This window comes from Phyllobates terribilis, unplaced genomic scaffold (assembly GCF_046119375.1).
Source record: "Phyllobates terribilis strain yellow unplaced genomic scaffold, ASM4611937v1 Scaffold_12__6_contigs__length_324123572, whole genome shotgun sequence".
Classification (NCBI taxonomy): domain Eukaryota; kingdom Metazoa; phylum Chordata; class Amphibia; order Anura; family Dendrobatidae; genus Phyllobates; species Phyllobates terribilis.
The window spans coordinates 256,661,211-256,679,213 of record NW_027362772.1 but is presented as its reverse complement, the minus strand read 5'-3'; the positions used below and the strand labels follow the sequence as shown (position 1 = coordinate 256,679,213).

Below are 18,003 nucleotides of genomic sequence, written 5' to 3'. Positions count from 1 at the left end.
TCGATCAGGAATAGGACAGACATTTATAGGACATTTCATAACTTTCCCAAATTCTTATGAAAACATATTCCCTACAAACTGCATTGAACTACTGTACCCAATCTAATATATATATAATCGTCTTATCCCGTCTGTCTGTCCTTCTGTCCAGGAAATCCCGCGTCGCTGATTGGTCCGGCCGCGGACAATCAGCGACGCGGGATTTCAGAAAAAGATGGCGGCCGTTAGCGGCTCATCTGCCGCACGGAGGTCAGCGGCGATGCAGCCGGTCATCTCCCGGCTGCTAGCAGCAGAGGGACCCCGACCGGCCGCGCCGCTGCCCTCCATGCGGCTACCGTCGGGAGATCAGCACCTAGGGCCGCTGATCTCCTGACGGCAAGTGTGAAGGGAGGACCGGGAAGCGGCGCCGCCGGTCGGGATACTTCTGCTGTGAGCAGCCGGTCATCTCCCGGCTGCTCGCAGCGGAAGTACCCGCACAGGCAGCGCCGCTCCCCGGTCCTCACTAATAGGATTCGCTGATTGATCGCGGCCGCCAGCCGTGACCAATCAGCATTATTGGCGCCAAATTTAAACACCGCTTTGCCGATTGGTCGCGGTCGCGACTAATCAGCAATTTTGGCGCCAAATTTAAACAAGCTCTCCGGTCCTCACTAACACAGCTCGCTGATTGGTCGCGGGCCGATATTGCCGCCAAATTTAAACACCGCTTTGCTGATTGGTCACGGTTGCCGGCCGCGACCAATTAGCGATTTTGGCGCCAAATTTAAACAACGCTCTGCTGATTGCGCCCGGTCGGCCGCATACATATTCTAGAATACCTGATGCGTTAGAATCGGGCCACCATCTAGTTTCTTAAATATTTTAGGAGTTGGTGTCGGTCCATTTTATACAGACTCCGACTCCACAGCCCTGCTTTCTAATCCAGATCACGAAGACCCATTATTTCCAGCAGCGCAGCCATTAATCAATGAAGGATTTTTCTTCGCTTACCTTATTTAAAAATCCTTTTAGGACATGGGAAGCTTTCACAGACAGGAACCTTGGAATCCTTATGGGCTTCTCTAGGATAACTGGTCAGATAAATTAATATTTGTTAGTTTTATTTTAAAAAGAACAATGGTAAAATACTAAGGAGTATTCATCATGACATAACTAGTCGTCCCTACTCGTGGTGCATTATCCCTTTACAATAGACCTGGTGAGTGGGGCAGGCTCCTGCCGGTGTGATGCCAGCGATTTGCTCAACATTGAGACAATTAGATATTTTACCACTTTAGTGCCTCACATACAGATACAATGGGAGTAATACAGCAGCTGCGTCCCCCTTTCCTCCCCGTCAACCGCTTTCTGTATAAGGTGATACCATTTTTGGAGAATTACCGTATTTTTTGGACTATAAGACGCACCGGACCATAAGACGCACCTAGGTTTTAGAGGAGGAAAAAAAATAAAAAAATTTAAGCCAAAAATGTGTTCATGATGCACTTTTAAGGGGGAGGAGGTCTTCTGCTGACACTGGTATAGGGGTAATGTCCCCCAATTCTGACAATATCCCCCATTCTGGTATATATGCCCCCCCACTTCCTTTTATACATGGTCCCCATCCCCATCCTGGTATGCATGGGACCCCTCCATCCTGGTATGCATGGCACCCCTCATCCCCATCCTGGTATGCATGGCACTCCTCATCCCCATCCTGGTATGCATGGCACCCCTCATCCCCATCCTGGTATGCATGGCACCCCTCATCCCCATCCTGGTATGCATGGCACCCCTCATCCCCATCCTGGTATGCATGGCACCCCTCATCCCCATCCTGGTATGCATGGCACCCCTCATCCCCATCCTGGTATGCATGGCACCGCTCATCCCCGTCCTGGTATGCATGGCACCCCTCATCCCCGTCCTGGTATGCATGGCACCCCTCATCCCCGTCCTGGTATGCATGGCACCCCTAAACCCCGTCCTGGTATGCATGGCACCCCTAAACCCCGTCCTGGTATGCATGGCACCCCTAAACCCCGTCCTGGTATGCATGGCACCCCTAATCCCCATCCTGGTATGCATGGCACCTCTAATCCCTATCTTGGTATGCATGGCACCCCTAATCCCTATCCTGGTATGCATGGCACCCCTCATCCTTACCCAGGTATGTATGGCCCCCTCATCCTTAGCCTAGTATGAATGGTCCCCCTAATCCCCATCATGCTGCACATAAAAAAATAAAAAAAAACACTCCTACTCACCTTTCTTCTCTCCTCCAGCGCTGCGTCCGGTCTGCCCGCACTGATCTCTCCATGTGAGCCGCGCATGACTTCACTGCCATGCGCGGCTCACGAGATATCAGCTGCTTGAAGTCACTGCTCCCCACGCCGGGACTCTGTGCGCGGGGAGCAGTGACTTCACTCTCCTTCATAGCCGGAACACAGCGTAGCCGCGCTGCGGCTCCTGCTGCTGCCGGCTATCTCGTGTGCCTGCTTATTAAAGGCATGAATATTCACCCCCTCCCCACTCCCATGGGCGTGGAGAGAGGTTGAATATTCATGCCCTTAAACAGCGGGCACAGGCGATTCCGGCAGGAGCCGCAGCGCGGCTACACTTTGTGCCGCTATTAAGGAGCATGAATATTTAGTGCTCCCCACGCCTCATGGGCGTGGGGAGCAGTGAATATTCATTTTCGTTAGCAGCGGGGACAGTGTAGGCTCCAGCAGGCGGCTGCTGCCTCCTGTGCCCCGCTCCTCCACCGCTACCGCTCCCCCCACATATATATACACGCCCCCAACATTCAGACTATAAGACGCACCCCCCATTTTCCTCCAAAATTTTGGAGGAAAAAAGTGCGTCTTATAGTCCGAAAAATACGGTAAGTTGTTTCTGAACTTCTAAAAGAGATTGAAGCAGAAGCAAGAGGGGGACTACAGGCTGCTGGAAGGGGAGATCAATGATGTAAAAAACTCCCAAAGCAAAGATTTCCAGACGGTTCAGATTAAAAATCAATAACCATTTCTATCTCAACATCTTTACAACCCAGGGACAATTCCATAAGAAATTATGACATCTTGACAGCGCGTTTCGGACACAGCTGTGTCCTTAGTTATGGCCAACTTTGTATATCATGTTCAAGTAGGGGGAAGGTCTCCATGCAGAGGATTCCAGTAACCTTCGATAAGGTGAGTGGATTTATTCCATCATGCTGAGATTAATGATGCTTAAAGGAGTATTCCCATCACACACATTTACGCCCATCCTTGTGGTGTGACCCTTGCCTTCCTGGTGAGGTGGCAGCCACATCCATACAGAGAATGAATGGTGGAGAGAGTCATGCTCTCCAGTTGCTTGTGTGGAGTTTACGGAAATAGGCATGCACAATTTCTCTGCAAATTTCAATACAACTAATTAGATTCTACTGATTTATCTAAAGAATATTAAAAAAAAATACATTTTTTTAGCTTATACAGACCTTGGAAAAGATAATCTTCAGTGTTCATATCTGGATTGTCAGTAATGATATCAAATGGAGATCTTCCAGCCATCATTTCAAACATCAAGACCCCGAGAGCCCACCAATCCACACTGAAACCTGCCACGTGAAAAAAAATGCCAAGTGTTTTCATAACTGCTGAAAAGAAAGCACCTTTAATTTTTTTTGTTAGTTTTCATCCCCACCTTTCAGAGAGCCTTAACATATTAATTTCTCCATATATGTAGTTGTATAAAAGTTTGTTTCTTTGGGCAAGTGTTTTTTTTATTTTTACCTAATGTTACACTTTTTTTGTTCTATTTTTTGGGGGGATTTGGAATTAAGAATGAAAAAAATGGAGTGAGTCAGTTCACCCATAGGAAGATCCATAGCACGGAAACTTGTAGTGCCACAAGTAAGAAACGGTAAGGATTCCAGCATCAGAGTCTTCTGTTAAAAGCCTTGAATTTATTTATACAAAAATAGAAAAAAGTTGCAACTTTTTTCTATTTTTGTATGAATAAATTCAAGGCTTTTAACAGAAGACTCTGATTCTGGAATCCTTACAGTTTCTTTGAAATAAACAATGGTAGTAAAATTACTGTTTTTTTTTGTTTTTTTTAATAAATATATATTTATTTTTTACAGTCTTTACTGTATGGGCTACATAAAAAGTTGGTTTTATAGTATGGATCATGACAGTTGGGGGTCCACAATACTTCTGTATTGCAGAGAATCATACGCCTGTCAGGCTCACAAGAGTACCAAGATGACCATTTGGTATTTTGTTTTTTCCCCCACTTGAAAAAGAAGCCAATGCGGCTTCGAAACGCGTCGCGGTAATAAAAACAGTTTTATTCACTAGAAGCCATTTTCAGCAGAGCAGCCCTATAACATGTATCGTTCCCTCGTTTGAAGATGGCCATCAAGGCTCTGATTGGGTGACAGAAGGAGCACCCTCTCTGTGTAATCACTTAGATGTCACTGTCACTAATGAAAATGGCATCTAAGAAGTTAAACACTTGGGAAAAGACTTCTACAATCCTGGCTGTTGTAGCAGGCTGACACTCGTTATCGATGGCACATAATCCGTTCCCGAGCCCACGCCATATTGGAACTATGAATTAACACATGTGGAATGATGTACTTAACAAAAAAGTGTGAAACTACTGAAAATATGTCTTATATTCTAGGTTCTTCAAAGTAGCCACCTTTTGCTTTGATGACTGCTTTGCACACTCTTGGCATTCTCTTGATGAGCTTCAAGAGGTAGTCACCGGAAATGGTTTTCACTTCACAGGTGTGCCCTGTCAGGTTTAATAAGTGGGATTTCTTGCCTTATAAATGGGGTTGGGACCATCAGTTGTGTTGTGCAGAAGTCTGGTGGATACACAGCTGATAGTCCTACTGATAGTCCTACTAACCCTAACCCTACTGAATATACTGTTAGAATTTGTATTATGGCAAGAAAAAAGCAGCTAAGTAAAGAAAAACGAGTGGCCATCATTACTTTAAGAAATGAAGGTCAGTCAGTGCGAAAAATTGGGAAAACTTTGAAAGTGTCCCCAAGTGCAGTTGCAAAAACCATCAAGCGCTACAAAGAAACTGGCTCACATGAGGACCGCCCCAGGAAAGGAAGACCAAGAGTCACCTCTGCTTCTGAGGATAAGTTTATCTGAGTCATCAGCCTCAGAAATCGCAGGTTAACAGCAGCTCAGATTAGAGACCAGGTCAATGCCATACAGAGTTCTAGCAGCAGACACATCTCTACAACAACTGTTAAGAGGAGACTTTGTGCAGCAGGCCTTCATGGTAAAATAGCTGCTAGAAAACCACTGCTAAGGACAGGCAACAAGCAGAAGAGACTTGTTTGGGCTAAAGAACACAAGGAATGGACATTAGACCAGTGGAAATCTGTGCTTTGGTCTGAGGAGTCCAAATTTGAGATCTTTGGTTCCCACCACCGTGTCTTTGTGCGACGCAGAAAAGGTGAACGGATGGACTCTACATGCCTGGTTCCCACCGTGAAGCATGGAGGAGGAGGTGTGATGGTGTGGGGGTGCTTTGCTGGTGACACTGTTGGGGATTTATTCAAAACTGAAGGCATACTGAACCAGCATGGCTACCACAGCATCTTGCAGCGGCATGCTATTCCTTCCGGTTGCTTTTAGTTGGACCATCATTTATTTTTCAGGACAATGACCCCAAACACACCTCCAGGCTGTGTAAGGGCTATTTGACCAAGAAGGAGAGTGATGGGGTGCTACGCCAGATGACCTGGCCTCCACAGTCACCAGACCTGAACCCAATCGAGATGGTTTGGGGTGAGCTGGACCGCAGAGTGAAGGCAAAAGGGCCAACAAGTGCTAAGCATCTCTGGGAACTCCTTCAAGATTGTTGGAAGACCATTTCCGGTGACTACCTCTTCAAGCTCATCAAGAGAATGCCAAGAGTGTGCAAAGCAGTCATCAAAGCAAAAGGTGGCTACTTTGAAGAACCTAGAATATAAGACATATTTTCAGTTGTTTCACACTTTTTTGTTAAGTATATAATTCCACATGTGTTAATTCATAGTTTTGATGCCTTCAGTGTGAATGTCCAATTTTCATAGTCATGAAAATACAGAAAAATCCTTAAATGAGAAGGTGGTCTGTGCTGTACAATATATATATATATATATATATATATATATATATATATATATATATATATATATATATATATATATATATATATATATATATATATATATATATATATATATATACATACATATATATATATATACATACATATATATATATATACATATCCTACACCTTAGATCCCAGTCTTAAGCCTCTCACCCAGCAAAATCAGATCTCATTCTTTGCACTGATGAGGGACAAAATCCCAAAACACCATGTCTCCAAATTGAGATTCTGGTTTTGCTTTTAATCTAAGTCATGTGGCAAGGCTCGTTAAAGGGTCAATATTGACTTTTAGGATTGCTACTTCTAATAGGTGGCGCTAGAGTTCAACTCGTCTTCCTCTCTGAAGAGGCAATTTGCATATTTTAGAGAGGCGCACACAGGATTTTTTTTTTCTTACAGAATCATCAATGAATAAAATGCATCATGGCAGAGTGCTGTGATGTATGGATCATTAATATTTGTGCTTGAAAAGTTGTTTTTTTATGTCAACTACATCACAATAAGGTGATTTTTCGCACTGCTTCGCCCCAGCTGAGTGACTGGATTAGTATAGGAGACCACAACACTCAAGGATATTTAATTGATCAATTTCACCACAAAGTAATTCATATTGATTTACTTATTCATGCAGCAAGGAATTAATAAGGTCGGATGGGATTACTAAAGATTAATTTCAGATCCCTGTAGCTACTCACCGTACTCCTCTCCTCTGAGGATTTCAGGAGCGATGTAATTTGGCGTTCCGCAGAAAGTGCTCGTCGTGTCCCCTGGTCCTAGACCCTCCTGTAACAGATGGACGGTGACCACAATTTACCCAACTTTTATAACAAATAGTTATGGCTAAAAAAAACAACTTAATACTTTTATTTGAGTAGCTCCCAAAGTGTACTGTATTTTCCATAGGGTTGGTAATTACATGTCTAACTCGCTGAGTACTATGGTGCAATATGGAGAATACACAGCCAGCCACCTATCAATCTGGGGCTGAGCAGGACATTCAGTCTTTGTACTTCTTGTTCTGTCCAGACAGACTTCTTTTAATTATTTATTTATTTTATTTTTTTTTTAAAGAGGGGTTCACAAGCCCTTTAAGGCAAATTAATACAGAGGACAGGAGCTCATTTAAAGGCCTTTTACATGGGCCGATGCAAAATGTCCCCATACAGTTAGTTTGTCATTGGCAGCTTTCTGCTCTACCAACTAACATTTTGATTGGCAGCTTTCTACTTATGCACAGTGTACACAGGAAGCAGCCAATCAGTGGTTTGGGCGGGGTTATGCACAGCTTAGCATTCAGAGAACTGCTAGATCTGCAGCAGAGAAAACTGATTTTATCAAAACTACACAAAGCAGCCCAGTAAGTGATACGTCACTGGAATCAGGGTCTCTGCCCCTACATTATGCTACTCTCAGATGGGGGTAATAAAATCCTGGTGGCAGATACCCCCTGATCTTCTCACCTTACACATGCCATAATCAGTTAGTTTGATGTGACCATCTGCATCCAGAAGAACATTGTCCAGCTTTAGGTCTCTGTAAATGATCCCTCGTTCATGCAGAAAGTTGAGGGCAATACAGATTTCAGCAGCATAAAACCTAGAAACAAGAACACAGGTCATTTATTCCTCTAGTAATAAGATGAGCAGCTTCAATCATGGCTGGTTCTAAAATTCTAGTTCTGATACTTTTCATGTTGGCCATGAGGGTGACATGATTCCCTTTTGAGTATATACAGATAGTTCTTGTAGGATGGCAGCAGTAGAACAGGGTAGGGGAGAAGTAATAGTTTGGTGTGTCTAGGGTGGAGGACAATTGCAGAAACCATTCTCTGAAGAGGTAGTAATATGAATACTCCTATAGAGAATAACAAATCAGCACTGGGGCAGTGAGCTGAACGCTAACCTGTGTGCCATCTGCATTATGTTCTCCCCATGTTTATAACTGTACTCCAACACGCTCCAAAATCTAATACTAGGTTATTTGGCTAGGCTTCCTAGGAAATTCTGCAATGTATCTTGGTTGCATCCCTCATTACTCCAGATATTATTAGCGCCATACCTGGCATGTTCCTCAGGGAGCTTTCTTTGTCGTTGCATATGAAACATGAGGTCACCCCCATTTACATACTCTATAACCAAAAACAACCTAAATAACAAAAAATGGGAACAAGTCATTAAAACCATAAGATAGAAGAAAAAAAAGAAGAAAATATAAAGCACTTTTGTCAGCTCTAAAAATATGGCTATGTACATCATGTGTAAAACAGAGCAAACACTTCTGTACAGCCTAGTCCACGAGATCTCAGGTCAGAAAAGAACAAGATCCAACAAAGTACATCACAGTAAGTTTTTCTAAATTCACGAGAACCTCTTTAATATCAATCACCACCAGATTTCACAATACAAACTGCAAATATCATTAAATAGATCTTAAAAACCTGAGGACACTGGCATATTTACTTTGAAAATCCATGTCAAAATTTTGTATGGACCGAATATTAAAATGAGTCCAGCTATAGAACAAGAGCTCACGAGTCCTTATATTGAGTCTCCACCCTCCCAGCCTGGCTGACAATTGCAGCGTGTACTGAGCAGTGTGCAATCTAAGCAACAGCAGGGAGGAGAGACACTGAGAAAAAAAAAAATGTTAAAAACCGCAGACGCATTTCAGACGTCTTTACTCATTGCATGAGTTTGTATCAGTGCAAGTGAAACATTCCGGCACCACGCTATTTTTTCAAGCAATCAATCACCAGGGCTCAATTCAGACTGCGTGCTTCAAGACTGAAACGGTGGTGCACATCCAAGAAATATATCAATCACAGGCAAGAGTGAAAAGGAAAGGCAGCACTCACCCAGTCTTCTTAAAACGTTCCTTTATTTGTGTGTGCGGAGCATATCAGCATGCAGCATCAGACTGAGACCCCGTTGAAGCGCAGGAAGGCAGCGAAACGGCAGTCGTCCTTTTCTTCCTCTCCCCCGCACACCCTTCGGGGTCTCAGTCCGATGCTGCGTGCTGATATGCTCCGCACACACAAATAAAGGAACGTTTTAAGAAGACTGGGTGAGTGCTGCCTTTCCTTTTCACTCTTGCATGAGTTTGTATGTTCTCCCCGTGTTTGTGTGGGTTTCCTCCGGGTTCTCCGATTTCCTCCCACACTCTAAAGACATACTGATAGGGAATCTAGATTGTGAGCCCCAATGGGGACAGTGATGATAATGTCTTTAAAGTGGTGTGGAATTAATGGCGCTATATAAGTGAGTAAAATATATAACATTTAATAAATATATACTATGTGTATTGTGAAATCTGGTGACAGATCTGCTTTAAAGACTTCATGCGTTGCCCATAGAGTTCTACGGGCTCCTGCTAAATCTCAGTTTGCCTCTGATTTTCATAGAGACACATGTATCTGTGCACACGGTTTGCATAAGGTAATAAAATAAAACTATTTAATGCTATGATCTTACATTTACCTATAGATACATCTTATTACCTGAAAGTACCCAAATAAAGTGAAGTCTAGAACACGAAAATGACAACAAGCACCAAATCACTAATATTTCTAGCAGGGTTGTGAGAAATAAAGGAAGGAAAGGAGGGAAAAGAAGGAACGGAAAGGAGGGAAAAGATGGAACGGAAAGGAGGGAAAAGAAGGAAAGGAAAGGAGGGAAAAGAAGGAAAGGAAAGGAGGGAACAGAAGGAACGGAAAGGAGGGAACAGAAGGAACGGAAAGGAAGGAACAGAAGGAACGGAAAGGAAGGAACAGAAGGAAAGGAAAGGAGGGAACAGAAGGAACGGAAAGGAAGGAACAGAAGGAAGAAAATGAGGGAAAGGAAGGAACAGAAGGAAGAAAATGAGGGAAAGGAAGGAACAGAAGGAAGAAAATGAGGGAAAGGAAAGAAAGGGAGAAAGGAAAAGAAGGGAGGAAGGAAAAGAAGGGAGGAAGGAAGAGAAGGGAGGAAGGAAAAGAAGGGAGGAAGGAAAAGAAGGGAGGAAGGAAAAGAAGGGAGGAAGGAAAAGAAGGGAGGAAGGAAAAGAAGGGAGGAAGGAAAAGAAGGGAGGAAGGAAAAGAAGGGAGGAAGGAAAAGAAGGGAGGAAGGAAAAGAAGGGAGGAAGGAAAAGAAGGGAGGAAGGAAAAGAAGGGAGGAAGGAAAAGAAGGGAGGAAGGAAAAGAAGGGAGGAAGGAAAAGAAGGGAGGAAGGAAAAGAAGGGAGGAAGGAAAAGAAGGGAGGAAGGAAAAGAAGGGAGGAAGGAAAAGAAGGGAGGAAGGAAAAGAAGGGAGGAAGGAAAAGAAGGGAGGAAGGAAAAGAAGGGAGGAAAGAAAAGAAGGGAGAAAGGAAAAGAAGGGAGAAAGGAAAAGAAGGGAGAAAGGAAAAGAAGGGAGAAAGGAAAAGAAGGGAGAAAGGAAAAGAAGGGAGAAAGGAAAAGAAGGGAGAAAGGAAAAGAAGGGAGAAAGGAAAAGAAGGGAGAAAGGAAAAGAAGGGAGAAAGGAAAAGAAGGGAGAAAGGAAAAGAAGGGAGAAAGGAAATGAGGGAAAGGAAAAAGGAGGGGATGGAAGGAAAGAAGGGAAAGGAAGGAGGGAAAGGAAAGAAAGGAGGGAAAGGAAAAGAAGGAAGAAAAGAAAAGAAGGAAGAAAGGAAATGAAGGAAGAAAGGAAATGAAGGAAGAAAGGAAATGAAGGAAGAAAGGAAATGAAGGAAGAAAGGAAATGAAGGAAGAAAGGAAATGAAGGAAGAAAGGAAATGAAGGAAGAAAGGAAATTAAGGAAAGAAAAAAGGAGGGGAAGGAAGGAAAGAAGGGAAAGGAAGAAAAAGATGGAAAAGAAGGAAAAGATGGAAGGAAAGAAAGAAACATCATCTCTTACCGGCTTGGCGTTTGGAAGCAGGAGTGCAGGCCGACTAGAAAGGGGTTATGGGAAGCTTGCTCAAAGACATGCTTCTCTGTTTGAACCCAGTCAATATCCTGAAAAGAGAAATTTACATTAAAATAATGTACATAATTGTGATGAAATGGACGGTGATTTACCGAACAGAGCAAGTCAATCTGTCACACACTGGCAATGCCTAGATGGATTCATGTCATGTCCCGTGTATGCAGGATGCACATATGGAGAGTGACAGCTCTGCAGATGAGACTGCTTCTCCGCTGTCTGCCAGGCTGTCTGAGCTGCTAATCAAGGTTACTTTTACATGAGTTGATCAGCGCCATACACAGCATGCCTACGGCACAGCCAACGTGTGCCATGAAGACTGCTGGGCTGAGCAAACCTCAGTCTGGTTGCTGTATTGTGGACTGCAGAGCTGTCACGTCCATTGATTTATGTCCACATCTCCTATAGTTGATGTCTAGGAGGAGCAAAGCAACCATAGACTGGTGTGTTGGGGGAGTCGAGTCAGGTTTCGTAACGACCAATTGGGTGAAAAACTTGCTCCACTAATATTTATGACCAGATTAAATTTCAAGTCCTCTTCCTCTCTGACGAGGCAGTTTTCATTCTTAATTGCCCAGAGGAACTTTGCATGGCCTATAAGTCTCCTTACACTGGCATGTCACTCTCCTCAAGGAGAAAAGTTACCCCTTAGAACCCAGTTAGTGCCCTCTTATACAGCCAAATCAGATGTCATGGTTTGCACTGAGGGGCTACACCCCTAAACACTTGTCTGCAAATTGAGATCCCAGTTCGTTAAAGAGTCAATATTGACTTTCAGGATTGCTTCAACCAATAGGCGGCACCAGAGTTCAAATCCTTTTCCTCTCTTTAGAGGCAATTTGCATATTTAATTTCCCAGAGGAGCATTGCATGGCCCATAAGTTTCCTTATACTGGCATGCCAGGTATGTCACTCTCCACAAGGAGGAATGTTACCTCTTAAATAGTAGGTGTACAAAACGAAGTGTGCATTTTAAATCTGGGATCTACGTTTTTTACTTTAATATACAAATTGAAGCAATTATACTACAGCGTTTAAGCAACGTAAGCACAAATCAAAACTTTGGTCACACTAAATTAATAACGGCAAATATGCATATGTATCTTATGCCCATAAAACAACTTTAAAGAGGCCTTTTCACTGGATGCTTTTAATGACCACCTCTAAATTTTGCATATTCCTCAGATTCTAGTACAGTCTTTCTTAAAAATTATTGTCCCTCCATTCTAAAGTTAAGCGCCCCCCCCTCAGCAATAAAATGCAAATTTTCCCTTCAACCAACTGGGCGTATACCATAAAAAGTCTTTGTGGGCGTTTGCTTTTTGTCCTCTATGGCAGACGTTCTGTGGTATATGCCCAATTGGTTGAAGGGAAAATTTGCAACTTTAGAACAGAGGGGCACAGAGAGGTTGCGATGGGACCCCCACTAGTCAAATTCATGATCAGTGGTGGAGTTCGCTACACCACAGATCTTACTCCAACCTTTGTTGGAGTAAGATTTGTGGCGAAACGCACACGGAGCCACACGCCACTACGCGCCTTGCTTGCTTCATTAAGATGCGTGCATCGCTTAAGGAATCAAGAGCGTATGCTCCAACATGCCCCCCTCATCAAGACCAGAGAGAGAATCACCGGTCTTGATGAATTGCACCCAAAATTTTGGAGAATTGTTCTTGAAGGCTTGTTTTTTGCAGGTTGAGTCGGAGTTATGAATGACACCATTCATTTTACCGTACAGTTTACTGGAAATGGAAAAGAAATTATTAATAAATATGTTTATTACGGCACTCTAGGTCATTTACCCGGTTCTTTTTGACTACATGGGGCCCCAGGTTGCTCAGCTTTGCACCATTAGCATTATCTCTTAAATGTCAAACATGAACCAAAGGTTACTGGATTTTAGATGACAACAAAAGAATTGGACTAAAGATTTATTGCAGTAATTAATGAAGTATTTAAAGCACAGTGCAGTCACAGGCCAGCGTAGGCTATCCTACGGAATTAGGAGAGAAGATCGATTGAGAATAAAGTATATATTGCCAATTAGTCACTGATCACCCTTTCAAGCATTTATCTACCTAGTTACACCCTATCTGCATCACTTCCATCGTGGGATCTACATGAATATCCTAACTGGCCTATAAACAAATTTAGCAACCAGCTGACCATAGTGAAAGCTTGAGCGGAGGCCAAGGGTATGGTCCGAGCTGAGAAATGCTCGCATGGTTCTCTTTGAACCTTCTACTCCATCAGTCTAAACTCACCTCTTCATCGTGAACCAGCTCCTTCTTCACCACCTTCATGGCATACGTCTGGTCATTCTTTTTCAACCGTACTAAAAGGACTTTGGCGTAGCTTCCTCTACCAATTACTCTGATGAGATCGAAGTCCTGAAGGCTAAGTCCCTGTGAGATTTTAATGCCATCCATTCCATCAATGACAGGTTTAATGTCCTGAAAATATTAGGAAACAAATGTTAACAAGTGCTAAACCCAATAATCCAATATTCTAATAGAAGATGGACGATATGTATTGAAAGACATGGATAGCCCTTGTACGACAAAAATGGACGTCTGAATGAACCCTACCAATTTCATTAGTAACTTATTCTGCAGTCTGAAATGTACTGTGATACATAGAGGCTGTAGAAGCCAAACGGTCTAAAAACGTGTGACCTCTTTTACAAGGGTAAAGTTACACCCTATTCATATGATAGGCAATACCTTACTGATTGTTGGGGGTCTGAGTGTTGTGACCTCCAGCGATTTTGATAACGGTGCTCTAAGGAACAATCTTTATAGCAGTCAGAGCTGTATTATTCCCTTAGGCTATGTTCACGTTGCTATTTTGCTGCTTTTATTCTACAGCCAAAACCTGATCTCTTGGCAGTAAAAAAGCAGGTTTTGCTTCTTTTCTGTGTTTTTCAGGATCCCAAAGTTCAGCTTTGCTTCCACCATATAAGCATGAACAAAACAAGGTGTTAGGGTCACCAATGCAAGATGCATGTCTGAAAAAAAATAGTGACTATCCTGAACAAAAAAGTTTGTATGTGGTCATGAAAAATACACAATTGCAAATGTAAACAGCAGGGGGGAAGGGGGTGGAATGAATCGGGCGGACATTGTTTATCTAACACACTGGCAGGGCATTGAGTTGGTCGGGCATTGTTTAACCAACTCATTGGGAGGACATTCAGCTGGTTGGGCATTTTTTTACCTAACACACTGGCACACCATTCAGTTGGTTGATCACTGTTTACTAGTGTTGAGCGAGTATGTTCTGTTCAGAGTATGCTCGGGCCGAGCTCCGAGTATTTACAGCTGCTCGGTGATATGGTTGAATCGCTCCCGTGTGCATGATTTGCAACTGTTTGACAACTTTATTACATGTGAGGAATGTGTAAGAAATAGACATTCCTCACATGTAATAAAGCTGTCAAACAGTTGCAAATCATGCACACGGGAGCGATTCAAACATATCACTGAGCAGCTGTAAATACTCGGAGCTCGGCCCGAGCATACTCGGTGAAAGGGTTAATAGAACATACTCGCTCAACACTACCGTTTACCCAACACATTGGCATGGCATTGAGTTGAGTGGGCATTTTTTGTATTTAACACACAGGCAGGGCATTCAATTGGTTGGACACTGTTTACCTACCACATTGGCAGGGCATGGAGTTGGTTGGGCATTGTTTACTTTCACATATTGGTCGTGTATTGTTTACTTTAACACATCACTAATTTAATTAAACTGTACTCATACTAACAGCCATGCTCATGTGAGGGCACCAAGACATTATGGACATTATGGAGGATACCAAGACATTCACCAAGAGCACTGCAAAAACTGATGGCAACTTTTTTTGCTGCTTTTTTGCAGTTACTCATTGCTTTCTATGGGTGAAAAAACTCTGCAAAAACTCTGAAAGAAGCGACATGATGCAGTTTTCAAAAACGCAGCAGTTTTCCAATTCAGTCAGGGAAAAAAAAGTATGTATGAGATTTCTAAAGTCTCATAGCTTTTGCTGGTACTGGAAAAAGCAGCTTTAAATTTGCATAAGAAACAGCAAACACACCAAGTGTGAACATAAACTTATACTCTTTTGAATCCAAAGAGACTAGTGTATAGATTATTCTGTAAATAAAATTGTACTGATACTGTACGAGACAATGTACACCCCCCCCCCATTGGGTCCCTCTTACCTCAGACCCATCCTTCAGTGAATCGATTTTCCGTTGTGGACGGATAATATTAACTGCAATATAAAATAAAAGCAATTAATACAAACAGAAATGTAAGTTAACATTCCCAAAAATGTATTATTTCAGGAAGTCTCGCCACTTTACCAGCAGTCATTAAAGAAAAAATACAAATAGAATTTTTTTTGCATATGGTCATTCTAACAAGAAGGGTCAGAGTTGGCCATATAAACCAGGGCTGTGGAGTCGGTAAGCCAAACTTCCGAATCAATTTCCCTGGCTCCAACTCCACAGCACGGCCTTACTACTGAGCATGTACACTTGAAACCAGAAGTTTACATACCCTATATAAAAAGACACATATTCATGTTTTTCTCAATATCTGACATGAAATCAGAATAAACCTTTCCCATTTTAGGTCTATTAGGATTACCATCATTTTTAATATTTGCCAAATGGCAGAATAATGAGAGAGAGAGAGAATGTTTTACGGCATTTTTTTTAAAGCTTGGGCGGAAATGGGTCTTCCAAATGGATAATGACCCGAAGCATACTGCCAAAATGGTAACAAAGTGGCTTAAGGATAACAAAGTCAAAGTTTTGGAGGGGACATCACAAAGCCCTGATCTCAATCCTATTAAAAATATATGGGTAAAGCAGAAAAGGCTGCGAGCAAGGCGACCTACAAACCTGGATCAGTTACATCAGTTTTGTCAGGAGGAATGGGCCCAAATTCTGACCAACTGTTGTGAGAAGCTTGTGGAAGGATATCCCAAACGTTTGACCCAAGTCATTCAGTTTAAGGGTAATGGTACCAAATACTGATGAAATGTATGGAAACTTTTGACTTTGCAGTAAGTAATAAAAATGCCTTAAAATATTCTCTCTCTCTCATTATTCTGGCATTTGGCAAATATTAAAAATGATGGTAATCCTAATTGACCTAAAACGGGAAAGGTTTATTCTGATTTCATGTCAGATATTGAGAAAACCATGATATGTGTCTTTTCATATAGTATATGTAAACTTCTGGTTTCAACTGTACATAAAGTGCAGCACAGATTCAACTCAACTAAAAGTCTAGACCCTTAGATCAGGAATAGGACAGACATTTATAAGACATTTCATAACTTTCCCAAATTCTTAGAGCACATCCTGCATTGAACTACTGAACCCAATTTATTGTATATTTTAGGAGTCGGTCCATTTTATACTGATTCCACCAAAATGGACACAGACTCAGACTCCACAGCCCTGAATAAACCCATCACATACAGGAAAGGGATTGAAATGAAGGTGCAATCTGATCAGTTCCTATCAAATCACTTTTTTTTTTCTTTTAACAGTTTTAATATACGAGAGTCAAAGTCCTTTACGCGTGTATATTTTCGTACACCGATCGGCTGGTATGTCGGGAGACTTTCTGCTCGTCAAAAAGATTCTTTAAACTGGAAAATTCTTGTGCCGTCCTATGCTCGGAGCACTTACCTGGCTGATGGGTATCATCTGAAACACCATACGACTCCCCAGAATTTTTTGGGGATTTTTTCCAGATCCCCACACCAATGTCTGGTGGAGCTGTTAGGCTTGAGTTTTTGGAGAAAAAAACTGAGCAGAAACTCAACACTCAATTGAGAAGCATTTTGAGACTTTCTGCTCCATAAACCTTCTATAAAAAACTCAGTTTGCACATATAATAATGGGAGCACTTAAGGTCAACAATATTGGGGTATCACCGATGTCTGCCATAATGATAGATTCTCTGTAAATTATATAAGTTGTTTTTGTTTTTTACATCTAACCAATTCTATAAAAGGACCTATCAAATAACTCCAAACCTCACTTGTAATTCAGTATATGGAATAATGATAATTGTCCAATGTAAATAGATCTAAAAAGCCATAAAAGTGCACAGACGGTGCAATTTATACAAGAAATGACATTACATTTTTACAACTGACTGAGAACTGTTCGGTCAGGTGCATTGCAAAATTTATCAGTCCCTTTAGAAAATGACGTGACAGATTGCCTGTGAAGAACACAATCAGATCATATACAGCGGGTTTAAAAAAATAAATAATTCTGGTCATAAAAAAACCCCACTAACAATCTTTTTGTTGGAGATAGCACATTACTATGTAAGACCTTAGTGCAATGTCCACAAGAGGCGGTAAAATAACCAATTTTCAGTAATTGCATAAACTCCATTTACAAAGTCATTTAACCTCAGAGACATTATTCAGTAAGATGCCTTCCTACGTGAACACAGATCTACGAATGAATTGAACTTTGAAAGGATACATTTCTTAGAAAAAAAAACAGCGGGGAGCCACAAATCAGAGTATCAGAAGTGACTCCTACGCCTGCAATCAGCCTGTCCCTGTACAGCGTGGCGGTAAGAGCCGGAGACCTGATTACTATACAGTATGGTGACTGCCGGTCCCCAGTGTCACTGCCAGACAGCTCATTTATAAAAATGTTCTAGACTTTTGGTGCTCCCCGAAGGAAAATCTACGGACATGAAGTTAGAGGCTGATCTGAATAAAAATTCCAGATTGCTGTGTAGCCGTGTGGAGATATTATTTTGATCAAAGTGTCACTTTTTTTTTCTCCAAGTACGAGAAAAAAAACAAAGTTTCTCCACCTTCTCCTAAGTGACAGCCCTTGAAAATTGGTACAATTTTTTTTCACGGACCCAAAAAGTTGCATTGCCGA

General features: G+C 42.1%; 1 protein-coding gene across 4 annotated transcripts in view; it reads right to left on the bottom strand.

Moving 5' to 3' along the window:
• PRKCZ (protein kinase C zeta) overlaps positions 1–18,003 on the bottom strand; it is a 184,998-nt gene that overhangs the window by 18,777 nt on the left and 148,218 nt on the right. For all 4 annotated transcript variants that reach the window (XM_073656892.1, XM_073656891.1, XM_073656893.1 and 1 more), the window contains 8 exons: positions 15,292–15,344; positions 13,351–13,539; positions 11,021–11,118; positions 8,212–8,298; positions 7,614–7,749; positions 6,849–6,936; positions 3,461–3,580; positions 991–1,070 (listed from right to left, as the gene is read on the bottom strand). In XM_073656892.1, the coding sequence (XP_073512993.1) occupies positions 991–1,070; positions 3,461–3,580; positions 6,849–6,936; positions 7,614–7,749; positions 8,212–8,298; positions 11,021–11,118; positions 13,351–13,539; positions 15,292–15,344 (851 nt within the window). The remainder of the gene's footprint in view (positions 1–990; positions 1,071–3,460; positions 3,581–6,848; positions 6,937–7,613; positions 7,750–8,211; positions 8,299–11,020; positions 11,119–13,350; positions 13,540–15,291; positions 15,345–18,003) is intronic.